Source organism: Galleria mellonella, unplaced genomic scaffold, assembly GCF_026898425.1.
Source record: "Galleria mellonella isolate WM207_F2 unplaced genomic scaffold, CSIRO_AGI_GalMel_v1 utg121, whole genome shotgun sequence".
NCBI classification, from domain to species: Eukaryota; Metazoa; Arthropoda; class Insecta; order Lepidoptera; family Pyralidae; genus Galleria; species Galleria mellonella.
The window spans coordinates 897,440-922,303 of record NW_026441983.1 but is presented as its reverse complement, the minus strand read 5'-3'; the positions used below and the strand labels follow the sequence as shown (position 1 = coordinate 922,303).

Below are 24,864 nucleotides of genomic sequence, written 5' to 3'. Positions count from 1 at the left end.
ATAAGAGTATTAATTAGTTATTAAAATGTTAGATAAAAACATATACATAATGTTAAAAGATTGGCATTTTATAAATGTAAAATATATTAAATGGAATACTTACTATTTATAATGTGACACAAAATGGCGGCACGGCGATACGCCACAGATTATCAAACAAAAACATGAAACTACCATAGACTAAGACAAGATCAGAATTAGCGGTATAATAAATATGGATAATTAATTAAATTAAATTAAATCTAAATGTTTAATTATAGTAATAAAGGCAATTTAAATATATAACAATAATGTATAACAAATACCATAAATGTAGTTAATCAATTACGGATGTTTTTTTTTTTAATCCATGTGCCATTGAAAACATGCGAAGTACGAAGTATCGTTCGGCCACTTTTTGCGGAAATCTAGTGCTAAGCTAAAAATGAATTAACTGAAATACCCAACATACTCTGTGTGGGCACAGTATATGTAAAATTTGCAGAGTATCCTTATATATTATAGGGACAACATCGTAGTACGGGGGGGAAGGAATTGTTAGCAATGGAGTTTGACAGCCCCATTATTAGCAATATGCCCTATCAGATCAACCTCCACGTGGTTCTCCCTGGAAACCGTCGTGAACAATTCTCGTTGAATTCGTTACGATGGGCTAATAGGGGAAAACTATTTCTTACTACAGATAGCAAACTGGTTTGTAGACTGACTGCAGATAAGATTATTTGTTACATAATGTTCTATATATATGCCGTATTGCTCCTGGCTTAGAGTGAGCCATTCCTTCCTTTTCTAAAGGAGCTTAATAGTCGAGAAATGGGCAGCAGCGTTCCTCTTAAAACATCACCAAAGCCTAAGAACAGTTGCCAATCCAGCTTGCCAAGCGCGACAACTTCTGGTGAAACCCCTTTTGGGAAGGCCTATGTTCAACAGTGGACAGTTAACACCTGATATAATGATGATGAATGTTCCATAATACAATAATATGTTTAAAAATGTATGTCTTGTATTTCCATGTTAAGAAATAGGAATGAATAGGAAAATTCGAGTCAGCGATATATTATATATATAGGGTATAAAAATATGAAGTAGGCATGAGTAATATGGATACCGATCCGATATCTATATATCCGATATCAAGTTCCTTTCGATATTGATGGCGAAATTTTTTTTTCCCCTATCCATTTCATCTATTTCTATATCGCCCATATCGGTCGGATATCTATTTTCGAATATGTTAAAAGTCTGCTATCCAATATTTATTTCTTGGATAACACACTTTTAACATAATCGTTATTAAGCCAATACATAGATATTGTAACTAAAATATATAGATATAGCTATATATTACCCACCCTTAGTATGAAGTATCATATAAAATATTCATAAAGGAAGATGGGAGCAGGATCGCGGTAAAAAGCTAGTTCTAAATAAAGTATTTTGATTATTTACTTTTTAACATTTAAAAATCAGTCACGGGAAATCTTTGTGATCACTTCATTGTTTTTATCAGATTTTTTTATATTACCACGTATTACTTACAAAGATAAGTTTTACTTATGCGTAACGATTCTTTTTCTGTCTATTAATATTATATCTGTACAGCGATAAGGACGTTTACTATGATTAATTCAATATTAAACAGACTATAAAATTTACGCATTTTTCAATTACAAACATGTGTCTTTTTATCTGATCCTTAAGAGTATCTTCACCATACGTAATTCGATTTTTATGATTTTTTTTTCCAATTAACTATCTTTCGACCTCATTTTAATACTGCATTTATATAAAATTTACAAGACAGTTTTGTCCGTGTTCGTATTATGACTTTGAATATCCTATGCCTATCTCGAGGAATGAGCTATCAAATGCTGCAAATCAAGAATTTTTCTAGTCTGGCGGTTACAAAGATTTCGGTGTTCGAACAGACAAATAGACTTTTCTGTTTTATGTATTAGTTTAGAGTATGGATAGTTATTATACTAAGTCGTGTAGGACCCAGTATAGAATGGGCCATGTCTTCCTTTCCTGTGGGTGTCGTAAGAGGTAACTAAGGGAACTTAATAGTAGAGAAATGGGTAGCAGTATCCTTCTTTAAACATTTTTAATAACTTAACTGCACTTGCCAATTCGGCTCCCAAGCGTGGCAAGTACTGGCAAAACTCCCCTTAAGAGAGAGGGCTTATATTCAAAAAGGGACAGTTAACAGCTGAAATGATGAGGTGGGAAGGGATTATCAGTAATGGAAAGGTAAGTGCCTATTGCTATCAATAATAATAATATATTTATTTATTTATGTCTCCTCACAAACAACTTAAATTTACACATAGGTATTTAGGATAAATTAAAATTAAAATAATCAATATACCCTATCAGGTCGACCTCCACGCGGTTCCCCCTGGAAACTGTCGTGACTAATTTATCGTTGAATTCGTCATGATAGGCTAACTGACCTGCCTTTTCATCCTCACCTATCACCTCTCAGTGGTGCCCCGCCATTGTATACCAATAGCGCAGGCGGGGTTACCATGCTATTTACATCCTTTAAAAAAAAACTGAAATTATGATAGAGTACGTGGAAGTGGAAGTTAGTATTAAAAATAACGTTAGCAATAAAAATTGTATGAGTTAACATAACATACATAATTAATGCAATAATTAAATACTAATCAAAATACAATTAAGTGTGTCATTGAGGAAACAAGAATTTACGAAACCAATTTAACAAGTTATGACATCTCATTAATATATTAAATTTGTAACTAGACGGTATGTCTGTATGTGGGATATAATAATAATAAATCTTTTATTTTCTTTTATATAGAATGTAATTATAACATAACATTATTATATTATACGTACAAACTATATACCATATTATATTATTAAATTATACCTTAATTAATAAAATACCAATTTAAAAAAATTTACACCAAAATTCTTTCATATATATATATATATATATATCAATCAACAGGGTACAGGCATAACACCTTTACTCCTCAGGAATGGCAACGCATGAGGAGGTATCATGGATGAAACAGTATACTCTGTTATGTCCACGGTACTGTTCATGTCTATAGACGATGGTTACCACTTTCCATCAGGTGGACCGTCAGCTCGTTTGTCATAGTAAGTTGTTTAAAAAAATTCTGGAACAATAATTTTTAGATATTCTATCTGCTTGTTTGTCTGCATATTTGTTTTAGTATCACATAAATTGGATACAGTTTTCACAGTAGTTTTCCTGAAGGTGTAATTTAAAATCCAGTGTATGTTTCATGTCGATACGCCATCTTGAAATGGAGAATTTCATTGATTTTTCTTTTTTTTCTAAAATCCATACGTGCAAAGCCATGGGCCATAACTAGTTACTAACTAATTAACGTGGAATGTAACTTGTTTGGTTGTCTTTTAATTTGGTAACTCTTGGTATCTTATCGGCTTAACCACATAGGATATAGACACAGGATAATGGGATAATTTCATTATTTTTGTTTGGATTTATTCATTAATACATTCCTAATCTCTCGAACAACGTTGCGTGCTCAGAGGAGTTTATTTTTTACTAGTTACTTATTTTGTAAACAAAAATATACCATTAGTAAATTTATTTGTTTATTTTTATAATCAACTTTTGGAATTTAAATGTTTTAAGTTTTAATGACACGAAATAATCTAAAAAATAATCTAAATAAGACCTTATTATGCAGTGATGAAAATTAAAAATAAATTAATTAATTTACTAATTATTAATTTATTTATTTTACTGAATATTAAGAAAATATTCAATGTGGTACTAAAAATCTAAAAATAAATACAACTAACAACAGTACCCTCTTTCCCTTGAACGTCGGTTAAAAAATTATGTGAACATTTCGTTTGTACTACGCCAATCATTATATTTATGTAAAAAATATTGTATGTACCTACGTACGTATAGATGTAGCAGATTACGGCTATGTGTGCGTGCAGTAGGGCCGGCGACGGCGCCATTTTAAAATCATAGCTGCGTTATATAATTTTATAATAAACGTGGGCTAACAGATTTATTTATTATTATAGATTTATTACTATTGTTATACAAAGGTAATATTTAATATTTTTAGAAAGTTAACGAGTAGATTTAATGATTTGGAACATTGAATCTTACTTGTTGCTATAAAAAATAATTAATACACACATATGCATATACGTATCAAAAATAATTAAAACAAAATACTAATTAAGAATATTTGGTAATAGTAGTTCAAATAGTTTCCAATTTTACCATAAAAATTAAAATAAGTAGTTAAGAGCAAACAATGAAATGCTTTATCTTATCTTTGTTCTTAAAATATAAGGCAAATTGTAATTTATTACTTCATACATGACACGGCAGAAATCTTACATTTAAAGTATATATTTAGTTATATTTATGATATTAAGAAACTATATTCTTCAAATACTATGTTTCATTTATTATTTTAGATTTATTTTTTTCTTTATTTTATATTCAATAAAAAAAAATTAAAAAAATATTGGTTTAATTTATATACTAATTGTTTATCTACTTGGTATTAGGCTAGACATTATATTAAAATCGACTAAATTATAAAATTTACTTTAAAAAATAATATTTTATATAATTTCACAACAATACGTACAATGACACTCGACAAGATGGCGGAGCAATAAAATAAAATTTATATGCTAAACAAATAAATCAGCAAGTATTTGACAAAGTAGGTTCAACCCTAGGTTCTCAGCGTGTGAGCGGGTAAGAAAATATCACACAGATACGCCACGGCCGTGTGCTGGGATGGCCGTGTTGCTGTCAAGCGAACGCTTCCCCTCGCGCGTGTTTTGACTTATTTTTGTCAAACGATCGCCATATTGTTTTATTGTGTTCGTAATATTTTAATTTGAATCATCATCAACACATTAATTTTACGACTAAACAGTTATGATCGAAATAATATGTCGTTATGTGATTAAAAATAATTATTATTATAATGTTATTTTTTTTTTCTCTTGATTTACTACGTGTGTGTGTCGTCGCGCGTGTGTGAATATGGATGTGTATGCGATTAGTATTATTAACACAATCGTTTATCTACGTTGCAGATAATTAAATAATTATCTCCATCAATCATTATTGAACGGCTCGTTCGGAAACTTGGCATTATAACCGTTATTCCATTGTCATTTGGACATGAAAATTAAATTAAAAAAAATTAAATTAAAAAAGTGTAATTTCCTTACCTCCGTGCGCGCGTATACAGTGTAGTGTAGTGTAGTGTAGGTAGTGTATCTAATTATAGTTTGTTGAAAAATAACTGCCACAGAACATTCAGTGTGTTATAAATTTAGTGCAATGTGTAAGCTGAAAAGTTTAAAATAATATTGCATAGTAACCATTGTTTTGTTTTATACGATGTTACATGGTGTCCCATTCAAAGATATGCACTCGATTTGTGTTTTTGTGAAGTTAAAGTGACTGCTTGGATGTTTTTCCTTTGTCCTTTGGATTGTTTTTAATTATGGATAAACCGTCGTTCAAGGTAATTTGAATTTTCTTAATAATATAGTACTTCCTTCCATTTTAATTAGAGCATATTATAAATGTAGGTTTTAATTTGATTAGATAATAACGTTTATAATTTCGTTTGTTCTTATTTAATTAATTTGAAAAACATCTCGAGCGTTTGAGTGGAAAATGGATGTAAAAACAGTCGTATCGAATTAATGTAAGTGCTCTTTGAGAACCTACTTTTGTTAACGCGTGACGTCATCCATTGTTTCGCCGATCCACTACATAGAGGAAGCTGTTCGATTGAATTCCTTTTACTTAATTTCAAATAGTACAAATTAAAAAAAATATTAATGTCTAATCTATGACCTTTATTTCTTTTTAATTAATTAACCTATAATTACCTATCTATGATGTAATAAAATATTTAACATTTTTTTTTAATATAATTAATTTGTGAATAATTCTTATAATTATGTAGATACCTAGATATTTAATTATAATAAATGGAGTGTTCAGAAGTTAAGGAAATAAATTGTTGGCTTCAATTCAACCCTGCCGCTGTGCGCCATATCAGCGAGTGCTAGTGATGTGGCGCAGTGCGGGAATTATCGATAACAATTTTTTTTTTAAGTTTTTTTTTTATATTATACACATTATGCATCTATATTCAATGTTCTGTGAAACATAATATAATAAATGTAATAAATGATTAATACAGTGTAGGTACCTAAACATAATTTATTTATATATTTAAACATTATTGACCAATAAAATATGGTACAAAAGGCGGACTTAATGCTATAGGCATTCTCTACCAGTCAACCTTTAGGTTGTTCGGAGATGTTCGGAGATACTCGAAATAATTATTTGTAAATTAGGTATTTTTTTATTTAACGATATTGCTAGTGCGTGTTGCGTGACGCGGTGTGCTAAATTGTCGATATTTAGAGATCCCCCCCCTCTTATTTAGTGATTTAATTAGTGCTAAATTATCGATGTTTTCATATAAATAGATTTTTATTTTTACTAAGTGTAATTCCTAAAAATGACAAGTTTTTAGTTTTTATTAATTGTTGATAGGTTTTTTTTTCTAATGGATGATAATGGAATGGTAACCCCGCCTGCGCTATCGGTATACCCCGGCGGGGCACCAGTGAGGGATGATAGGTGAGAATGAAAAGGCAGGTTAGTTAGCCCATCGTGATGAATACATCTGGAAGGGGGGAAAAAGGATTGTTAGTAATGGAGACTGAGAATCCCATTGCTAGCAATATATCCAACCAGGTCGACCTCCTCGCGGTTCCTCCTGGGAAACTATCATGGTTAATTCCTGATGAATTCATCATGATGGGCCAACTAACCTGCATTCATTCTCACCTATCATCTTCCACTGGTGCCTCGTCGGTGAATACCGATAGCGCGGGCGAGGTTAGCAGTCCATTTTTACCCATTAAAAAAAATACACTTGGAATTCAGCACGATGGTTTCCAGGGGGGACCACGTGGAGGTCGACCTGATAAGGTATATTGCTAGCAATGGAACTAGTAGTCTACATTACTTACTATCCCTTTCCCCCTATTGTTAATAGGTTTAGTAGAGCGATAGTTTTCTCCTTGCATTATCTGTTACAATTTAAATTTTTACTTTCGCTCTAGTTAGATTATGCATCTAGGTACATGGACACTGCTTGCTTGCAATGAACAACTTAACTAATCGATTTTAAATGTAGCTAGTTTTTTGCCCGCCACTTCGTTCACATTCATTTGTTACGCGTGAATTTTTGAAGTTACATACATACATACATATCTGTCACGCCTGTCTCCCATTAGGGTAGGCAGAAACAATGGAACGCCAAATGCTTCGATTCAAACAAACCTATTTCGCTTCCTCCACATTCATCGATCTTGTCATACACACTCGCCGGTTACGGGTACTTTTAATTTGGCCCTTCTTCAGCACGCCGCCTATTTGGTCGACGTACGTCCGTCTACGGCGGCCCCTACCGACATCTCCATTCATTCTCGCTCGATAAATCTCTTTCGTAATTCATCTTTCATCCATCCTCTCCAAATGACCAAACCAACGCAACATTCCTTTTTCTATTTTTGTCACTACACCGTCTTTCAGTCCACACTTCTCTCTAATCACACTGTTTCATACTCTATCTTTTAATGTAATACCACACATACTTCTCAGAGCTCTCATCTCTACAGCATTTGTCTTACTTTCTTATTACATTTATCTTATTTTTGTAGTTCTATATCGAGAAGATGGCGTATCGAAGTATACCAGTTTTTAAGTTACACCTTCCCTGTCCCATGTTTCCCTGGTATTTAAAAAATCCTCCATCTAGAGGGAGAGTGTACAAAAGTCTTTTGCTTGCGTACCTCTGTCCCATACGTGTTTCTACCGTGAAGCAGTTGTGTTTGCATGGCTGTGTTTCGGTTTGAGGGGTGGGATTTAAGTTACACCTTCGGGAACTGAAATGTGGAAACCGTTTTCGATTTGGTGCAGCATTTGTGTGCGATTACCGGAGGAAATCTGCAGAGAGAGAGACAAAATTTATAAAAAATCCCTTTTTTTTTTAATTATTTTTTTTTAATGGATGATAATGGAGTAACCTCGCCTGCGCTAACGGTATACGCTGGCGAGGTACCAGGGACACACGATAGGCGAGGATGAAAGCAGATCATTTAGTTATTATTATTTAGTAGTGGTTAGTTCCTCATAATGAGCCAAATGACTTGCTTTCTTCCTCGCCTATCATGTTTTCCTGGTATTTTAACCCCCCCCCCCCCCCATTTAGAGGGAGACTGTACCAAAGTCGTTTGCTTGGCCACCTCTGTCCCATTCGTATTTCTAACGTGAAGCAGTTGTGTTTGCACGGCTGTGTTTCGGTTTGAACGGTGGGATATGGCGTGAATTTTCACGGTACAGAGGAACACGTGAGTCCTCAGGAATGGCAACACATGGGGGGTATCATGGACGAAACAGTATACTCTGTTACTGTACTGCTCATGTCTATAGGCGACGGTTACCACTTTCCATCAGGTGGGCCGTCAGCTTGTTTACCATTCTAAGTTGTATAAAAAAAGTGATGATTTGTTTAGCCGATGAAGCGCCAACGTACATACTTACATTATTATGAGTTTCCTAATTCGATAAAACCACACATTTAGTATTGCTCGCTAAATATGCCAAGTGTAAAAATAAACAATTGTAAATTTTTTTTATGGATTGCCAAATAGCAGCGGCAAACAAGTTGACGACCCACGGTAGCCGCCTATTTAAACAAAACACTATATTGGTGTCACAGAATACACTGTGACGCCTGTTGGCGAATTTGAGGTTATTTCCCGGTTAGTGGATGTCTGTGAAGCTTTGCTCGTTTCCTGTGGTGGGTATCGAGCGATTCCAGGATGGGCACGGCCCACTCAGCCCCCCCCTTTTTTTAGTTTTTTTTTTAATGGATGATAATGAAATGGTAACCGCGCCTGCGCTAACGGTATACGCTGGCGAGGTACAAGGGAACGTGATAGGTGAGGAGAGAAAAGCAAGTCGTGATGAACACACCTGGTTAACAAGATGGTTTCCAAGGGGGACCTCGTGGAGGTCGACCTGTTTCGGTATATTGCTAGCAACGGGACTGGTATTCCACGTTGCTAACAATCCCTCCCTCCCATATTTAAAGTTATGCCTCTGCGTCATGTTTATTTATTTCAATTTTTTTTTTTCACTTTTACCTAATCTTAGTTTCGCAAGAATTCAGGGGCTTATTTATTAAAAAATGAATGTTTAAAGAGAAATCTCGTGATATTTGTATTAGATTATTAATAAATTACTTTATCTGAATTATACTGTGTATCCTGTCGCGGCAGACCAAAACGGACCTTATGTAGTTTACACAAGATTCGTTTTAGTCTGCACCTAGATTGTGCCGGTAACTCGAGTAATTTCGAACTGCGTGAAACGGAACAATTGAACTTTGATGCCAAGGAATAAGGTTCAGTTTCTAACGTTGAGATGAGAAGTCGATAAAGGGTGTCAGACGAGCGTAGTCCTAAGCGTGAAGCCTGAGAATTTTGAGGATAGCGCATGGCGTAGTGGTTCGACGTTGCCTCGCAGTCCAATGGTCGCGGGTTCGATTCCCAATGCAAATTTTTGGTAGTGGTATTATTAAAAACGCTTATACTCTTTCTAAAAAAAAGCGGTTTTAATGCTAGAGGAAGGAGGTATAGCCTCCCATTGTTAGATCGACCTCCACGCGATTCTTCCCTGGAAACCATCGTGGTTGACTCTCGTGTAATTTTTAACGATTTGCAAATTGACCTATTTGTGGGGGGGGGGGGTTGTTAGTAATGGGAACTACCAGTTCCATTGCTAGCAATATACCCTGTCAGGTTGACCTCCTCGTGGTCCACCTTGATACCTCTACGCGTTCCTAAGAAAAAGGGTCTTGACAGACGGACGGACGAACAAAGAAGTGATCCTATAAGTGTTTCGGTTTTTCGGTCGAGGCACGGAACCCTAAAAACAGATATATGGCCTATGGAAATACCTGCTTAATATCGAAGCAAACAATTGTTCATTACAAACAACAAAACAGACGGTGTAGTGACAAAAATCGAAAAAGGAATGTTGCGTTGGTTTGGTCATTTGGAGAGGATGGATGAAAGAAGAATTACGAAAGAAATTTATCGAGCAAGAATGAATGGAGATGTCGGTAGGGGCCGCCCTAGACGGACGTATGTCGACCAAACAGGCGACGTGCTGAGGAAGGGCCAAATTAAAAGTACCCGTAACCGGCGAGCGTGTATGAAAAGATTGATGAATGTGGAGGAAGCGAAGGAGGTTTGTTTGAATCGAAGCATTTGGCGTTCCATTGTTTCTGCCTACCATAATGGGAGACAGGCGTGACAGATATGTATGGTATGTATGTATGGAAATACCTGCTTAATATCGAAACAAACAATTGTTCAGTACAAACAACAAAACAATCTCACGAGTCAACCGTTCACGGTAATTGACCGAGTTAATTAATAGGTACGGAACCCTACAATAGCCATCGGCCGACATGCTTTTGATAGTTTTTTTTTTAATACTTTGAAACGAAATCAGGGTCTTATTTTTTAATGGATGATAATGGAATGGTAACCCCGTCTGCGCTATCGGTATACGCTGGCGGAGTACCAGGGACACATGATAGGTGAGGATGTAAAGGCAGGTCAGTTAGCCCATCGTGACGAATTACACTAGAAGTAATTATGATAATTTCCATGGGGAACCGCGTGGAGGTCGACCTGAGAGGGCATATTGCCAGTAATGGGGCTATTAGACCCCATTACTAACGATCCCTTTCTTCTCTTTATGGAGTACTTAATATTTTGTATTATGTAGAAATAACATAAAAAAATATGAAAGAAGTAAAAAAGCAATGTCAATCTGGAAAAGTAGTGACAGATCAGGTAAAAAAACCAAGAAGCCGCTCAAGTAGCGGAGTAGTTTTTTTTTTTTTTTGATGGGTGAAAATGGTATGGTAACCCCGCCTGCGCTAACGGGATACGCCGGCGGAGCACTAGTGAAGGGTGATAGGTGAGAATGAAAACAGACCAGTTAGCCCATCACGATGAAGTAGCGGAGTAGTTGTAGATATCGGGGAATACAAGCTATCCATCTGGCATAAGATCGTGTCAAATGAAAAAAGGCATAAAAAAAGTTAGGACGGGATCGGATTTCTCAGGAATGAAGGACTGGCTGACTAATTTAAATATTGTAAAGTAAACCTTAAGAAGCTTGATATTAATATCACAATCGTCTGATTGTAGATGGATAGATACTCTTTATTGTTTCCTCCAAAAGATTACAATAGTGAACTTATTATAAATATAAATAATTACAAGAAATAATCACAGTGAGAAAAAAATGGGCGACCTTATCGCTAAGAGCGATCTCTTGCAGGCAACCTTTGGATGGAGAGGAGTAATTATAAACAATTTGCTGGGAGGCACGATGAAAAATTTTGTGAGTTCTAAATATGGGAGATGTGATACATATAATTATTTAAATATTCCCTACTCATTATTATTATATATATATATATATATATATATATATATATATATATATATATATATATATATATATATACACACATATAAATATATATACATACATGCATATAAACGCCTACACAAATACACAAAAATATATAAATACTGTTCACGAAAAGTATGCAAGAAATAAGTATGCCAACCAGACATATAAACGTATTAATTGTAAAGGCATCGTTTGGATTTTTCATGCGATACATCATTTTAAAATGTAATGAAAAAATAGGCGACTGTATTTAATTAAACCTAATTTAATGTGTACACTAAAAAGGTAAACTTAATTTTTTTTCGGTGTTACTAACAATCCCCCCCCCTATGTATGGAGTTAAAAAGTAATAGTAAAATAATTGCTTAGAGCATTTTATCGGTCAATCGCCAAAATCCTTACTACACAGCGTACAGAGTCAATGACCCACATTGCGCTGTTGGGTAACGTATGTGTAAAAATAGCCGCTTCTGTTTGTTCATGAGATACTTTTTTAACCGACTTCCAAATAGGAGGTTCCTTTTTCGGTTGTATTTTTTTTATATTTGTCACCTCATACCTCCGTCAGTTTTTTTCTCTCTGTCTCCGTCAGTTACAATTTTTTTTTATTAACAGAGGTAGAAACACGAATGGGACAGAGGTACCCAAGCAATCGACTTTTGTACAAAGTCTCCCTCTGGTAAAATAATGCATTACATAATGTATCTCTTTATTTTTTCTATTTTTACGCGCGAAATCGACTCGGATTTGATCGGTTTTTATTTTATTTTTATTTTATTTTATTTATTTGGCGCACATAACAGAAGTTTACAAATACAAACTTAAACTATAACATGCAAGTATAATAATGTATTGATCAGGTAAACTTGCCACAACATGTGCGCACAGCACGATCCAATAATAAATGCGACTGCAACGAAACCATTCGGTTGCAACTATTAGTGAAAAAAATTAAACATAAAAAAGAAAGTTAAATAAAAAAAACCCAAACAAAAGTTAATTAATAAGCTTCTAAATATTATATTACATTTCTTTATATCGGTCTCAGCTCAAATGGCTTTCCATTCGTCAACGCAGAAACGTTAGAACTCTTTGTACCCTCTACACTCTTCTTCGAAACCCCCAGTCTCCTAACTACTTAAGGAGTAAATTCCATTATTTTTTGAAATTCACGAACGTAACCTTCGTTCCAATAATACTCTCCAATTATCTTTCCCCTCTCACCGTACTGGTTACGCTTCAAACTCTTTTCTCCTACATTCTTCACGACTCTGGAACGCGCTTCCTGATGCCATTAAGAGACTACCGACTAAACCATCTTTCAAAAAAAGCGTTAACGCACACTTTTTATTTTTATCCGAGCAGTAAGTACTTTATATTATTCTCAATTTCGTGTACAATATAGTATATGTCATATATGTGTAAGTATATTTGTTATTCATATATATCTATTCGTTTCTATATATAATTTTAGTATGTATGTATATCAATAATTAGTAGTACCGCATTCAAGTATTCTGACACTTGCCTATGGTTGACTGGGAGAGAATGCTTTTAGCATTAAGTCCGCCATGTACACATATTTGTACTAATGAATAAATAAATAAATATTATATTATTAAAATAATTTTATACAATTATCTGCGATACTGATTTTAACATTATAATATGTATTACGACAAAAAAAAAAATAGGATGTCAAAGTTCAGCGTGCGGTGAACGCATCCTGAACGAAATGCAACAAAAAATATGGAATTAAATGCCCAATAATGGGGCAACGAATGGACGGTTGCGTTCCACGACTAGTGTTTGAACTTGATTGGTATTTTATATCGATATTTTTTTTATTTTTTTCAATCTTTACTAACATTACAAAGAGGAAAGATTTGTATTTTTGTATATGTATGTAGGTTTGTAATGAATAAACACAAAAACTACTTTGCCGATTTCAAAAATTCTTTCACTATTAGAAAGCTACATTCACCCTGAGTAACATAGGCTATATTTATTGTTAGAAAACATTAGGGATCCTTACTAAAACTTTAGTAACGTAACTCGAGGTGTAGAAAAAGTGTAGAAAAAATTCTAGTGTTTATATACGTATTATAATGTATACACCTTAATTACCAGAGACCATTACCATACTAGTGTGGACGTAGCTTTATTACCGGCTAAATATTCGGCTAAACCCGGGTAAATCAACTCTAGAACAGGATTAATCCGGTACGTACTGGTTACGAAGTGGCGTGTGGTACAAAATAGAAACTGACGCGGCGAATACACGTATAAACGTACGCCTATTGGTCTGTCCAGAACTAATATTGTTACCACTTGTTTACTGTATCTTTTATGAAAACAAAATATGCTGAAACACATTTGTATTTTGCATTTTAAATTACAATAAATAATTCTCCAATATTGTATATATTTAGTAACTCGATTGCAATGTACAGAAAGCTAATCTACACTAATATTATAAAGAGGAAAGATTTGTATTTGTGTGTGTATGTATGTTTGTAATGAATAAACTCAAAAACTACTTTGCCGATTTCAAAAATTCTCTCACCATTAGAAGGCTACATTCAGCCCGAGTAACATAGGCTAGACATTAGGGATCCTTACTAAAACTTTAGTAACGTAACTCGAGGTGTAGAAAAAATGCTATAAAATATCTTTGGTCGCGTGCGCTGCGGAAACTATTGGTGATAGAACAAAAGTATGTTCTACAATATTGAAGAAAATATCAATAACTACAAAAAACTTCACGACACTATATGTCCAACTATTATCGTTATGTCACGATGGCCACTTTTTGAAACGTTGTAAAAATGTCCACCCGTGCGAAGCCGGGACGGGCCGCTAGTTATATATATTTTAGTAATGTATTTTATGAAACAGGATAATGTCTGTACATTTTTTTTTATACCACTGAGGTGGCAATCAAGCATACGGCCCACCTGATGGTAAGCAGTTACCGTAGCCTATGAACACCCGCAATACCAGAGGCATTACGCGCGCGTTGTACGACCCTGAAGAGACCTCTTTACCCCCCTTTTGAATAACCCCATGCTGTAGTCTTTTAAAACATCACCAAAGCCTAAGGCTTACTCTGTCTGCTGTACTGCTGACTAGTGACATTTACAGTATTATGTTAATTTTGTTTCGTAATTGGGAACTCGTTTAGTCTAATTGGATAACCCAGTTGTGGGTTAAGTTATTTTTAATTTAGTATTTAACAGATGGAGACTTTGTACAAAAGTCGTTTGCTTGGGCACCTCTGTCCCATTCGTGTTTCTACCGTGAAGCAGTTGTGTTCGCATGGCTGTGTTTCGGTTTGAAGCGTGGGATATGCCACTATAGTTCTCAGGAATGGCAACGCGTGAGGGATACCATGGGTGTCACAGTGTAACTTGAGATGTCCACAGTGCTGTTCATGTGTAGGCGACGGTTACCACTTTCCATCAGGCGCGCCGTAAGCTTCTAATAAAAAATATAATTTACAAATCCGAGCAGAAGGTACCAGGATATCATGTGTTCTAAGGAGATATTATTCAGTTAGCTCTTCCGCGGAAGCAACTTTTTAAGGAAGTAGGTTTTTAATTCAATTCTATTTTTTATTATAAAAAGACTTTGTACAAAAGTCGTTTGCTTGGGCGCCTCTGTCCCATTCGTGTTTAAACCGTGAAGCAGTTGTTTTCATAGCTGTGTTTAAATTTGAAGGGTGGGATATGGCAGTGAATTTACAGGGTACAGAGGAATAACACCTGAGTCCTCAAGAATGGCAACGCAATGGGGGTATCATGGGCGAAAGAGTATACTCTGTTACGTCCATGGTACTGCTCATGTGTAAAGGCGACGGTTACCACTGTCCATCAGGTGGGCCGTCAGCTTGTTTGCCATTCTAAGTTGCATAAAAATAATTACTTATTATATAATAAAATATTTAAAATAACAAAGATTAATACCGTATTAATGTAAATAGCTTTCCAATTACCGCTTTATAATTGTCCATTTTTTTTAAGTATTAAAATAGATATAGTATGTTATCGTTTATATATATATATATATATATATATATATATATATATATATATATATATATATATATATATATATATTTTTTCTACTTATATAAGATACGCAATTCCACTGTTATTTTGTTATATTTCTAAGGGTTGTGGCAGAGTTTTTGTTGAAAGCGTCCAAGCAGACGACTTTTGTACAAAGATGTCTGGTATATAATGGGGTAGTAAACTCTAAGAACAAGGACTTACATAGAAGGAACGATATAAATAAAAACTGTAAATCATACGGTTGCCTCCTTTCTTCTTATGCAAATATAATTAGTAAAAAGAGGACGAAAGATACACCATCTGGTTGCTATTTTTCTCAATTCATAGCAGGCTGGTGTATAGACAATGTTTGATATGTCAATTATTTGTCAATGACAAATTTTACATTACTAGAAATTAAATAAAATTAAATACACAAAATTTTCATTCCAACCATCTGGACGAGTGGCGGTCTTCCACCGTGCGTTTTTCAAGGCACTTTCTTCTACGCACAACCACTCTTTGGAATCAACTTCCAGCAGCGGTATTTCTGAACCGATACGACAACATAACCTACAAGAAAAGAGTATATTCCTTTTTAAAAGGCCGCCAGTACACCTGTAATGCCGTTGGTGTTGTGGGTGACCATGGGCGGCGGTAGTCACTTACCATCAGGTGAGCCGCATGCTCGTTTGCCCCCTGTGTTGTAAAAAAAAGATTATGTAGAAAGTATGCGAGCAGATTGTATCTGTATTTGGTAGGGTTATACGGCCGTATAACATTTTCCATACAATAGCCTGCTATGAACTGACAATTTTATCGCTCCTTCTATGTAATTCCTTGTTCTTATGGTAAACTCCAGTAAGGCATGATAGGGGAGAATAAATGCGGGTCCATTGGCCCATCGTGACGAATTCTACAGTGATTAATTGTTCCAGGTGGAACCGCGTGGAGGTCGACCGAACATACCCTATATTATTAGCAATTGGACTTTTAGACCTTATCATAAACTTTTCTTTATATATTGCTAGCAGTGGGTACTAGTGTCCCCATTATTAATAATCTACTATCCTCCATATAACGTACATTGTGTTGTTCCCAGCTGGTGGGGTCCCCATGCGGTCAACATGGGCAATACACCTTCTACAAGGCACTGCGGCTGACCGGACCCCGGGAGAGGATAGTCGCCATTGGGGACTTCTTCTTCGTTAGGATCTGGCAGGACTCCGAGCTGGTCTCCATTGGTGAGTTTTTTTATCATCATTCTAGCCATGATCTGTTCACTGCTGGACATAGGCCTCCCCCATAGACCGCCATAAGGAACGGTCTTCAGCCACCTGCATCTACTGACTCCCTGCAATGCATTTGAGGTCGTAACTCCATCTTATTGGAGATTGATGGCTAATATAGAAAGTTATACCAGAGGGAGACTTTGTACAAAAGTCGTTTGCTTGGACACTTCTGTCCCATTCGTGTTTCTACCGTGAAGCAGTTGTGTTTGCATGGCTGTGTTTCGGTTTGAAGGGTGGGATATGGCGTGAATTTACTGGGTACAGAGGAATAACACCTGAGTCCTCAGGAATGGCAACGCGTGGGGGGTATCATGGGCGAAACAGTATACTCTGTTATGTCCACGGTACTGCTCATGTCTATAGGCGACCGTTACTATTTTCCATCAGGTGGGCCGTCAGCTTGTTTGCCATTCTAAGTTGTATAAAAAAAATGGTTGTGGTGTGTATAAAAAAAAAGTAAGTAAGTGTGTAAGTTGTATAAAAAAAATACTTCTGGCAGTAACAGTGGTGGTCAGTCTCCGAGTGTTGGCAGTCGCACGCATACTAATGGTGGCGGAATTAAACGAGATAATTCTAAACAAATAACCAGTGGTATGGACATCACCAAGACAATACCAAGTTTAGATTTTTTTTTATATATTTATAATAGTTTTTGTCATCTTTATATCAGCCTTTAACTGTCCACTGCTGGACATAAGCCTCCCTTGGGGGGGTTTTGCCAGTAGTCGCCACGCTTGGCAAGCGGATTGGCAACCGCAGTTAGGCTTCAGAGATGTTTTAAGAGGGACGCTGCTGCTCGTCCCTCGCTTTCCCTTAGTCGTCTCTTACGACACCCACGGGAAAGGAATGGGATGGCCTATTCTATGCCAGGATCAAACGGACAATATAATAGTTAGGGGAGAAAGGGATTGTTAGTAATGGAGACTGAGAATCCCATTGCTAGCAATATATTTATTTTTATTTTTTATTTATTTTATTTATTCATAAACAAAAATTTGTATTTGAATGTTATACAATAATTTCATACACTATATAAAATATAAATTAAATCAAGCAATATACCCAACCAAGTCGACCTCCTCGCTATTCCTCTATCTAACTAACTATCATGGTTAATTCCTGATGAATTCATCATGATGGGCTAACTGGCCTGTTTTCATTCTCATCTATCACCCTTCACTGGTGCTCCGCCAGCGTATCCCGTTAGCGCAGGCGGGGTTACCATACCATTTTCACCCATCAAAAAAATATAGAGTATATAACAGTAATTTTAATGTTGCCTACCAAGTAAAATAAAGGGGGCAAGGGATTGTTAGTAACGGGGACTACTAGCCCCATTGCTAGCAATATACCCTGTCGGGTCTACCTCCCGTGGTTCCCTTGGAAACCATCGTGCTGAATGCCAGATGTGTCGATCACTATGGGCTAACTGACATGCCATGTCATCCTCACCTATCATGTGTCCCTAGTACTCCGCCAGTGTATACTGATAGCGCAGGCGGGGTTACCATTCCATTATCATCCATTAAAAAAGAAAATTAAGGAAATATGTTTTATCTTAGTAATCCGTATTGATATTTTTACATAAGCTTTGTATATATGTTTTTTTTTTTTATCATTTAAGAGTTTCCTCTTGTCGGTGCAACTAATTCATGCATCTTCCTCCAGCCAGCTCTGTCCCAGGCCATATCCTTTATCTCCCTATACGACATGACGCCTAGTGTTTCCTTTATCTGTCCCATGTAGTTATTCCTCGGTCTTCCTCTTCCTCTTTTGCCCTCCATCTTTCCTTCTACTATGCTCTTAAAAAAATCGTCATGTCGTATAAGGTGGCCCAGCATTTTGGCTCTTCTATTCTTTATTATTTCAACCAATGTTCTCTTCTCGTTCACTCTTTTTAGGACTTCCTCGTTCGTTAGTTTTTCTGTCCAACTTATCCTTTCCATTCTCCTCCATGTCCACATGTATATATGTACATATGTATAATTAAAATTAAGTAGCTTTATGCCCTCTATTCCGTTCGCATACGGAATCTGATAGAACCTGGTCAAAACATGGCGGAATATATTGCTAGCAATGGGGCTGGTAGTTCGCATCCCTCCCCCCTAGAAAAATAGGTTTTTTAATGGACAAATGTAACTCCTTCTGCGTTAACGGTATACGCTGGCGGGGTACCAGGGACACATGATTGATGAGAATGAAGTACTAGATCAGTTAGCCCATTGTGATGAATACACTTGGAATTCAGCACGATGGTTTCCAGATCACGTGGAGGTCTACCGGACAGGGTATATTGCTAGCAAGTGGAGTGGTAATCCGCATTACTAACAATCCCTTCCCCCCAGAAGAATAGGTTAATAATATTAGAAGTATGACAAATTGAGGATTCAAGGAGGAAGACAAATTCATTAGAAATTACCCACGCCTTGATATCGACCAGACAGGGTATGTTACTGGGAATGGGACGATAGTCCCCAATACTAATAATCGCCCTCCCTAAAGGTCCCCATTTGTTCTTGTATACCCACTTGTCCTATACATGTACACTGGCGGGGTACTAGGAAGGCATGATAGGTGAGGATGAAACTAACTCAGTCGTGACGAATTTATTAGGAAGGTGGAACCGCATTGGAGGCGACCAGAGTATGTTACTGACAATGGGGCCGCTTGTGCCCATTACTAAAAATTTAATTCTATCAGTGACTTCATTTACTTCTGTTCATTTCTATAGAGAGTAGTTACCATTGCCCATCAGTGAACCATTCCCTTCTGTGCTAACATAAAAAAATCTTGTCCACAGGCGAATTACAACTGCTATGGACCGACAGGGTCTCAGACCAGACCCTGGTGAGTCTCAGGCTGTACTTCCTGCCTGAGAACACGCCCGATGGTCGAGGTTTACACGGGGAGGTAAGTTATAAAGTAATTTTTCAACTATATTCCTAAATCATACTCGTGAACGGATATCGTTTGTTAAAAAATTGCGCGTCATATCAAAAGAGACTATATGGTATTAATTTTTTTTTTTATAATGAATTTATGAGATTGTTATGGCGCATGGTAAATGATTTTTTTACCAATCAGTGGAAGAGAAAGTACTAGGCGATCATAAATTGTAAGAAGATGTACAGTGAAGTAGAAATAGAATCAGCCCTCAATATTTTTGTAGTAATTTTGTTATATATGAAATGAAATGAAATGAAATATTTGAAATATTTATTTGCTTTAAACAGACATTTGACATTATAAGGGCCATGTGACACAACTTTTTGGCATCTGTCTAATTGACTTAAAATTGTAGGCATGCAAATCTAAATATAATAATAATAATAAATAGATTTATTTTCTCTTCACAATTCACAGTGAGATACAATGATAGATATGCTTATATTAAAGTAATCAAATTATAAATATAACTGTGAGAGACTGGTGCCTGAGATAGGTATAAGAATACCTGTATTGCAGGTCACCAGGGCCTCACTCCGCAGGGTTACTTACTAAGCACTTGTAATATAATAAGTGAATTCAATGTAATAAATATAATTTATAGGAAGAGATGATTAATTATAATTTAATCTGGAAGTTGTGTGTGCGCGCGCGTGTGTGCGTATGTGCGCGAGTATGTGTGCGTGTGTGTGTAGGTGCATGCGTGTCACTCGCTGTGTGTCTTTGTGTTTGTACGCGTTCATATAAAAAATTAAGGTCTTTAAGTTATTTTCTCACATCTGTGGCCCCCTGTAGCATCGTAGTCGAGTGTTTTCAACCAATTGGATGTGAGCTTTTGACAAGTGTACCTATGATGTCGGTAGATTGACAACTGAGCGTTGATTTTATTATATTTAAAAAAAAAAAAAACATTTTTTGAAAGCTTTAGTAGAACAAACAGAATTTTTACGACGTTTATTACTCTTCAAATTTGGATCAAACAGCATCTGTGAATGTTTTTTTAGTACAGTTGATGTTTGCCTGACTGTTAGCACGTCCATCTATATATCTGTGATGCATGGATGGATGTATGAGATGAGTTATTAAAATGTATGAAAGCATGAGTCGTGTATGTGAGGATAGAGGGACCTGTGACACAATTTTTCTCTGTCTACACGCCAAAAGGATTTGGCGTGAAGATAGAAGAAAAAAATAACTACACAAATCTCGAAACTGAGAAAACAGTACCAGGCGAACATGAATTCTTAGAAGATATTATTGAATTCAAATACAAACATATTTGAAATGGCGTAATAATAATAAGGCATGGAATTTGTAAAGCATGGGATTTCTTTCCCTCTGTCTACTCCCTATGGGGCCCGCCGTGAATATAATAAACTTCTTAATTAGTAATGCTTGCGCCTTCAAATAACAGGTATGAACATAAAAATCTATTATAGAAAACGTTTAAAACCAGCTCGCGTGGAAACCACAAAAATTGAGACCGCTCCATGCGTTCGTCCCGCTCGCACGTACTCTGTCGTATTCGCCGTCTCTATCTAATCCCTATTTGGTAACGCCAACTATTTCATGTATGAAATTACGATAAGTGTATGGTTTAAATGTTGAGAGGGAGCGGGTTTATTAAAAATTTATTTTATTGCTTTAATTTATTAATTACTAGGGTGTTTTTTTTTGGATGATAATGGAATGGTAACCCCGCCTGCGCTAACGATATACGCTGGCGGGGCACCAGTGAGGATGAAAAGGCAGGTCAGTTAGCCCATCAGAATGAATACACCTGGAAATCAGCACGACGGTTTCCAGGGGTACCACGTGGAGGTCGACCTGATGGGATATATGGCTAGGAATGTGATTAGTATTTCGCATTTCTAATAATCCCTTCCTTATATCCTCGGTCAACATTTTAGATAAAAATTAAAGAGTTCCCGTGGGATACTTAAAAAACTATAGTAACTTGTACAGCTTAGTACACGACCTACTTAAGTGAAGTCATTTCGAATTAAGGCAAAGAGTGAGAACGACACGTCCTTTGTTAATTTTGGTCCAGTATTCCCGGACATAATGAATAGGTAGGTGCATACATCGATATGTACAAAACAGGAATAAGAAATACCACGCGGACAATGTCGCGGGCATGAGCTAGTAACAAACAAATGCCATATTCATATTTACAATAGTATGCAAATATAGATTTAAAGACAAACATGCAAACACCTATCATCATCATCATCATGAAGTGATGGTGATGATGATATAAACACATTTGTAATATTAATAGGATACGACGTACGTACCTAAATGTTACTTACATATATAATTTAATGCATTGTATTATTTTTGTACCAAACACCTACCTATACACCGTGTCTACACACGATATTGAACTTTATGTCTGTGGCACAACGGTGAAATTACATTGTACTAGTGGTGGAGTAATTTTGTTGAACGCTATGGGATTTTTATAGAGCGAATGATATGATTTGATCATTGTAATATTTTTTTGTTTGTTTTATATATAGAATTTGTAAGTTTGGTTCGCCCTCGTAGCTTCTGAGCTATGACATTTTTTTTCTAATTTGTTCATTATATACAGTTATTTTAGACATAGTACATTTAAATAAATATACATAATGTTAACAGAGATTTAAAACTGAAAGTGTTGTGTTTCTTGCGGGTGCTTCTAAACAGATAACAACATTTCGAATCTTAAATCATATAAAATTATAAAAATGACGATCTAAAAGAGCTTATAACCAAATTTATTTAATTAAAGATTATTGTTATTCTATTACAAATAATAATACCAGATATTAAATTTAATCTTCTCTATATTACAAATGTAAAAATTTGTATCGATGGGTAGATGGATGTTTCTTACACTTTCATGCAAAAACTACTGTACGGATTTGAATGAATTTTGGTGTGTGTATATTTTAACTTGCATATACGTATGGTACTTTATATACTGACTAGCTTTTACCCGCGACATCGTTCGTGTGACTGGGATAAAAAGTAGTACTTCTCCGTTTCATATAGTACGTGTGTACCAAATTTCATAGCGATTGGTTAAGCCGATATAGTTCTTTAATTTTACAAACAAAGTCAATTTCACGTTTATAATATTAGTAAAGATTCATACGGGTGAAGCCGTGGGATACAGCTAGTAAGTAATAAATATAAAAGAAATAACCTCTGATTTTGTTATTTATTTATTTATAATAAAAATAATTATTATGAGAAAGTATCAAATTATGTTAAAATAGTACACAATACATTCATGCGACGCGTTGTGACGACTTTGGAATATAAAATGCATTTGAGTTGAATTCTAACTAAATATTTTTAATCGATTTTTTCTAGAGAGGTTCACAGTTCTTCTAATTTTTTTCTGTTACGCGATTACGTATAGGACCAGGTGGGTTGTGCCCACTCCAGAAGTGGCTGGTGCCCACCCCTGGAAGCTAGCGAAGTTTCCAAAACAGATTTTTGAGAGCACGTATCTGTTTTTTTAAGGGTTCATGATGACCTTGCCTGTGCTATCGGTATACACTGATATACCAGGGACACATGATAGGTGAGGATGTATGAGGCAACCGGCTGGAGGTCGAGTTAATATTGTTAGCAATGGGATTCTTAGACCACCGTTATTAATAATCTCTTTTTCCCCAATCTATGAGTTTTTTTTAATGGGTGATAATGAAACAGTAGCTCCGCCTACGCTATCGGTATACGATAGCGGAGTACCACGGAGGCATGATAGGTGAGGATGAAAGCAGGTCAGTTGGTCCAACGTGACAAATTCAACAAGAATTAACCATGTTGGTTTCCAGGCATAGTGTTTAGTAAACTGTATTGTAAAGATTTTGGATAATAAAAACACTGTATAATTATTAAAATGAATGTATTTAAAATGTATTTAAGGAGCCGTCACTGTTATAAATTCACAAACCAGAGAGAATAAAAAAAGTTACGTCATTGGCACATAGCCTCGTGGAGGTCGATCTAATAGGGTATATTGTTAGCAATGGGGATTCTTAGACCCCATTACTAACAATCCTTTTCCCCCCAAATCTTTAAGGTTTATTTCTCTGTTGGATTAATATTAATTTTATCATGACTGAATTAGTTTTTTGTTTTAAAATCTTAAATTACATAAAAAATGGGACACAGCGTCCTTACAATACTCATCGAACGACCATTTCCTTTATTGTCCCGACCGAGTATCGAACCCAGAACCTTAATTTTACGAAATTTAAAACCAGTGCGTTATGGAAGTGTTCAGCGTGTCATTGATTTTGTAAATTAACCTTAATCTCGCCCGACCTTTAACACGTTATCATTGTACTTTGAAATAATTCAACATCATTAAATATAGCTCGTGAAACAACAAGCGAACCCGGTAATATTGACTTGTTTATAACTTTATATACGGTTTAACTAAAAACTTGGTATATATATACTTTGCTCTTTTGAGGGCGAAGCAATAAACTGAGTTGTGGCCATTTTGTATTGCTATGGCACACTCACAAACGAAAGTTGCATTTGGTTTTGTGTATTTTTTGTCATTTATGTTATCTCGCTTTATTTTTGTGTATATATGTTGTAATTTGTGTGCTGTAAGTAATGCAAATAAAATTATCTATCTATCTATCTATATAAATATCTTTATTCATAAAAATACGTCCTATAAACTTATTTTAATTATAAGAGTCTTTTGTCTCCGTCTTTCAAATTGGAAAATTAGCGCTAAAGAAAGAGACAAAACACTGCAACAATAATAAAATGAGTCTGAATTTTGACATTTTTATGAATACTCTTAATTCATTATTATTTATATATATCACTAGCTGTTGCCCGCGACTTCGTCTGCGTTTCCGTTGTTTTTCGTAAGATAAGTAACCTATGTCCTTTTTCACGGTTCAGTGGTTTTGATGTAACAGACACATTTCCCTTCACTGCT

At 35.6% G+C, this 24,864-nt stretch overlaps 2 protein-coding genes across 2 annotated transcripts in view; one reads left to right on the top strand and one right to left on the bottom strand.

Moving 5' to 3' along the window:
* The window catches only part of LOC113509324 (U4/U6 small nuclear ribonucleoprotein Prp4), a 251,128-nt gene that overhangs the window by 153,274 nt on the left and 72,990 nt on the right, over positions 1 to 24,864 (bottom strand). The window lies entirely within an intron of this gene.
* The window catches only part of LOC113516574 (AT-rich interactive domain-containing protein 5B-like), a 76,770-nt gene continuing 56,698 nt past the window's right edge, over positions 4,793 to 24,864 (top strand). The window contains exons 1-3 of the mRNA XM_052899062.1: positions 4,793 to 5,543; positions 16,766 to 16,907; positions 19,756 to 19,865. Coding sequence (XP_052755022.1) covers positions 5,523 to 5,543; positions 16,766 to 16,907; positions 19,756 to 19,865 — 273 coding nt within the window. The 5' untranslated portion in view covers positions 4,793 to 5,522. The remainder of the gene's footprint in view (positions 5,544 to 16,765; positions 16,908 to 19,755; positions 19,866 to 24,864) is intronic.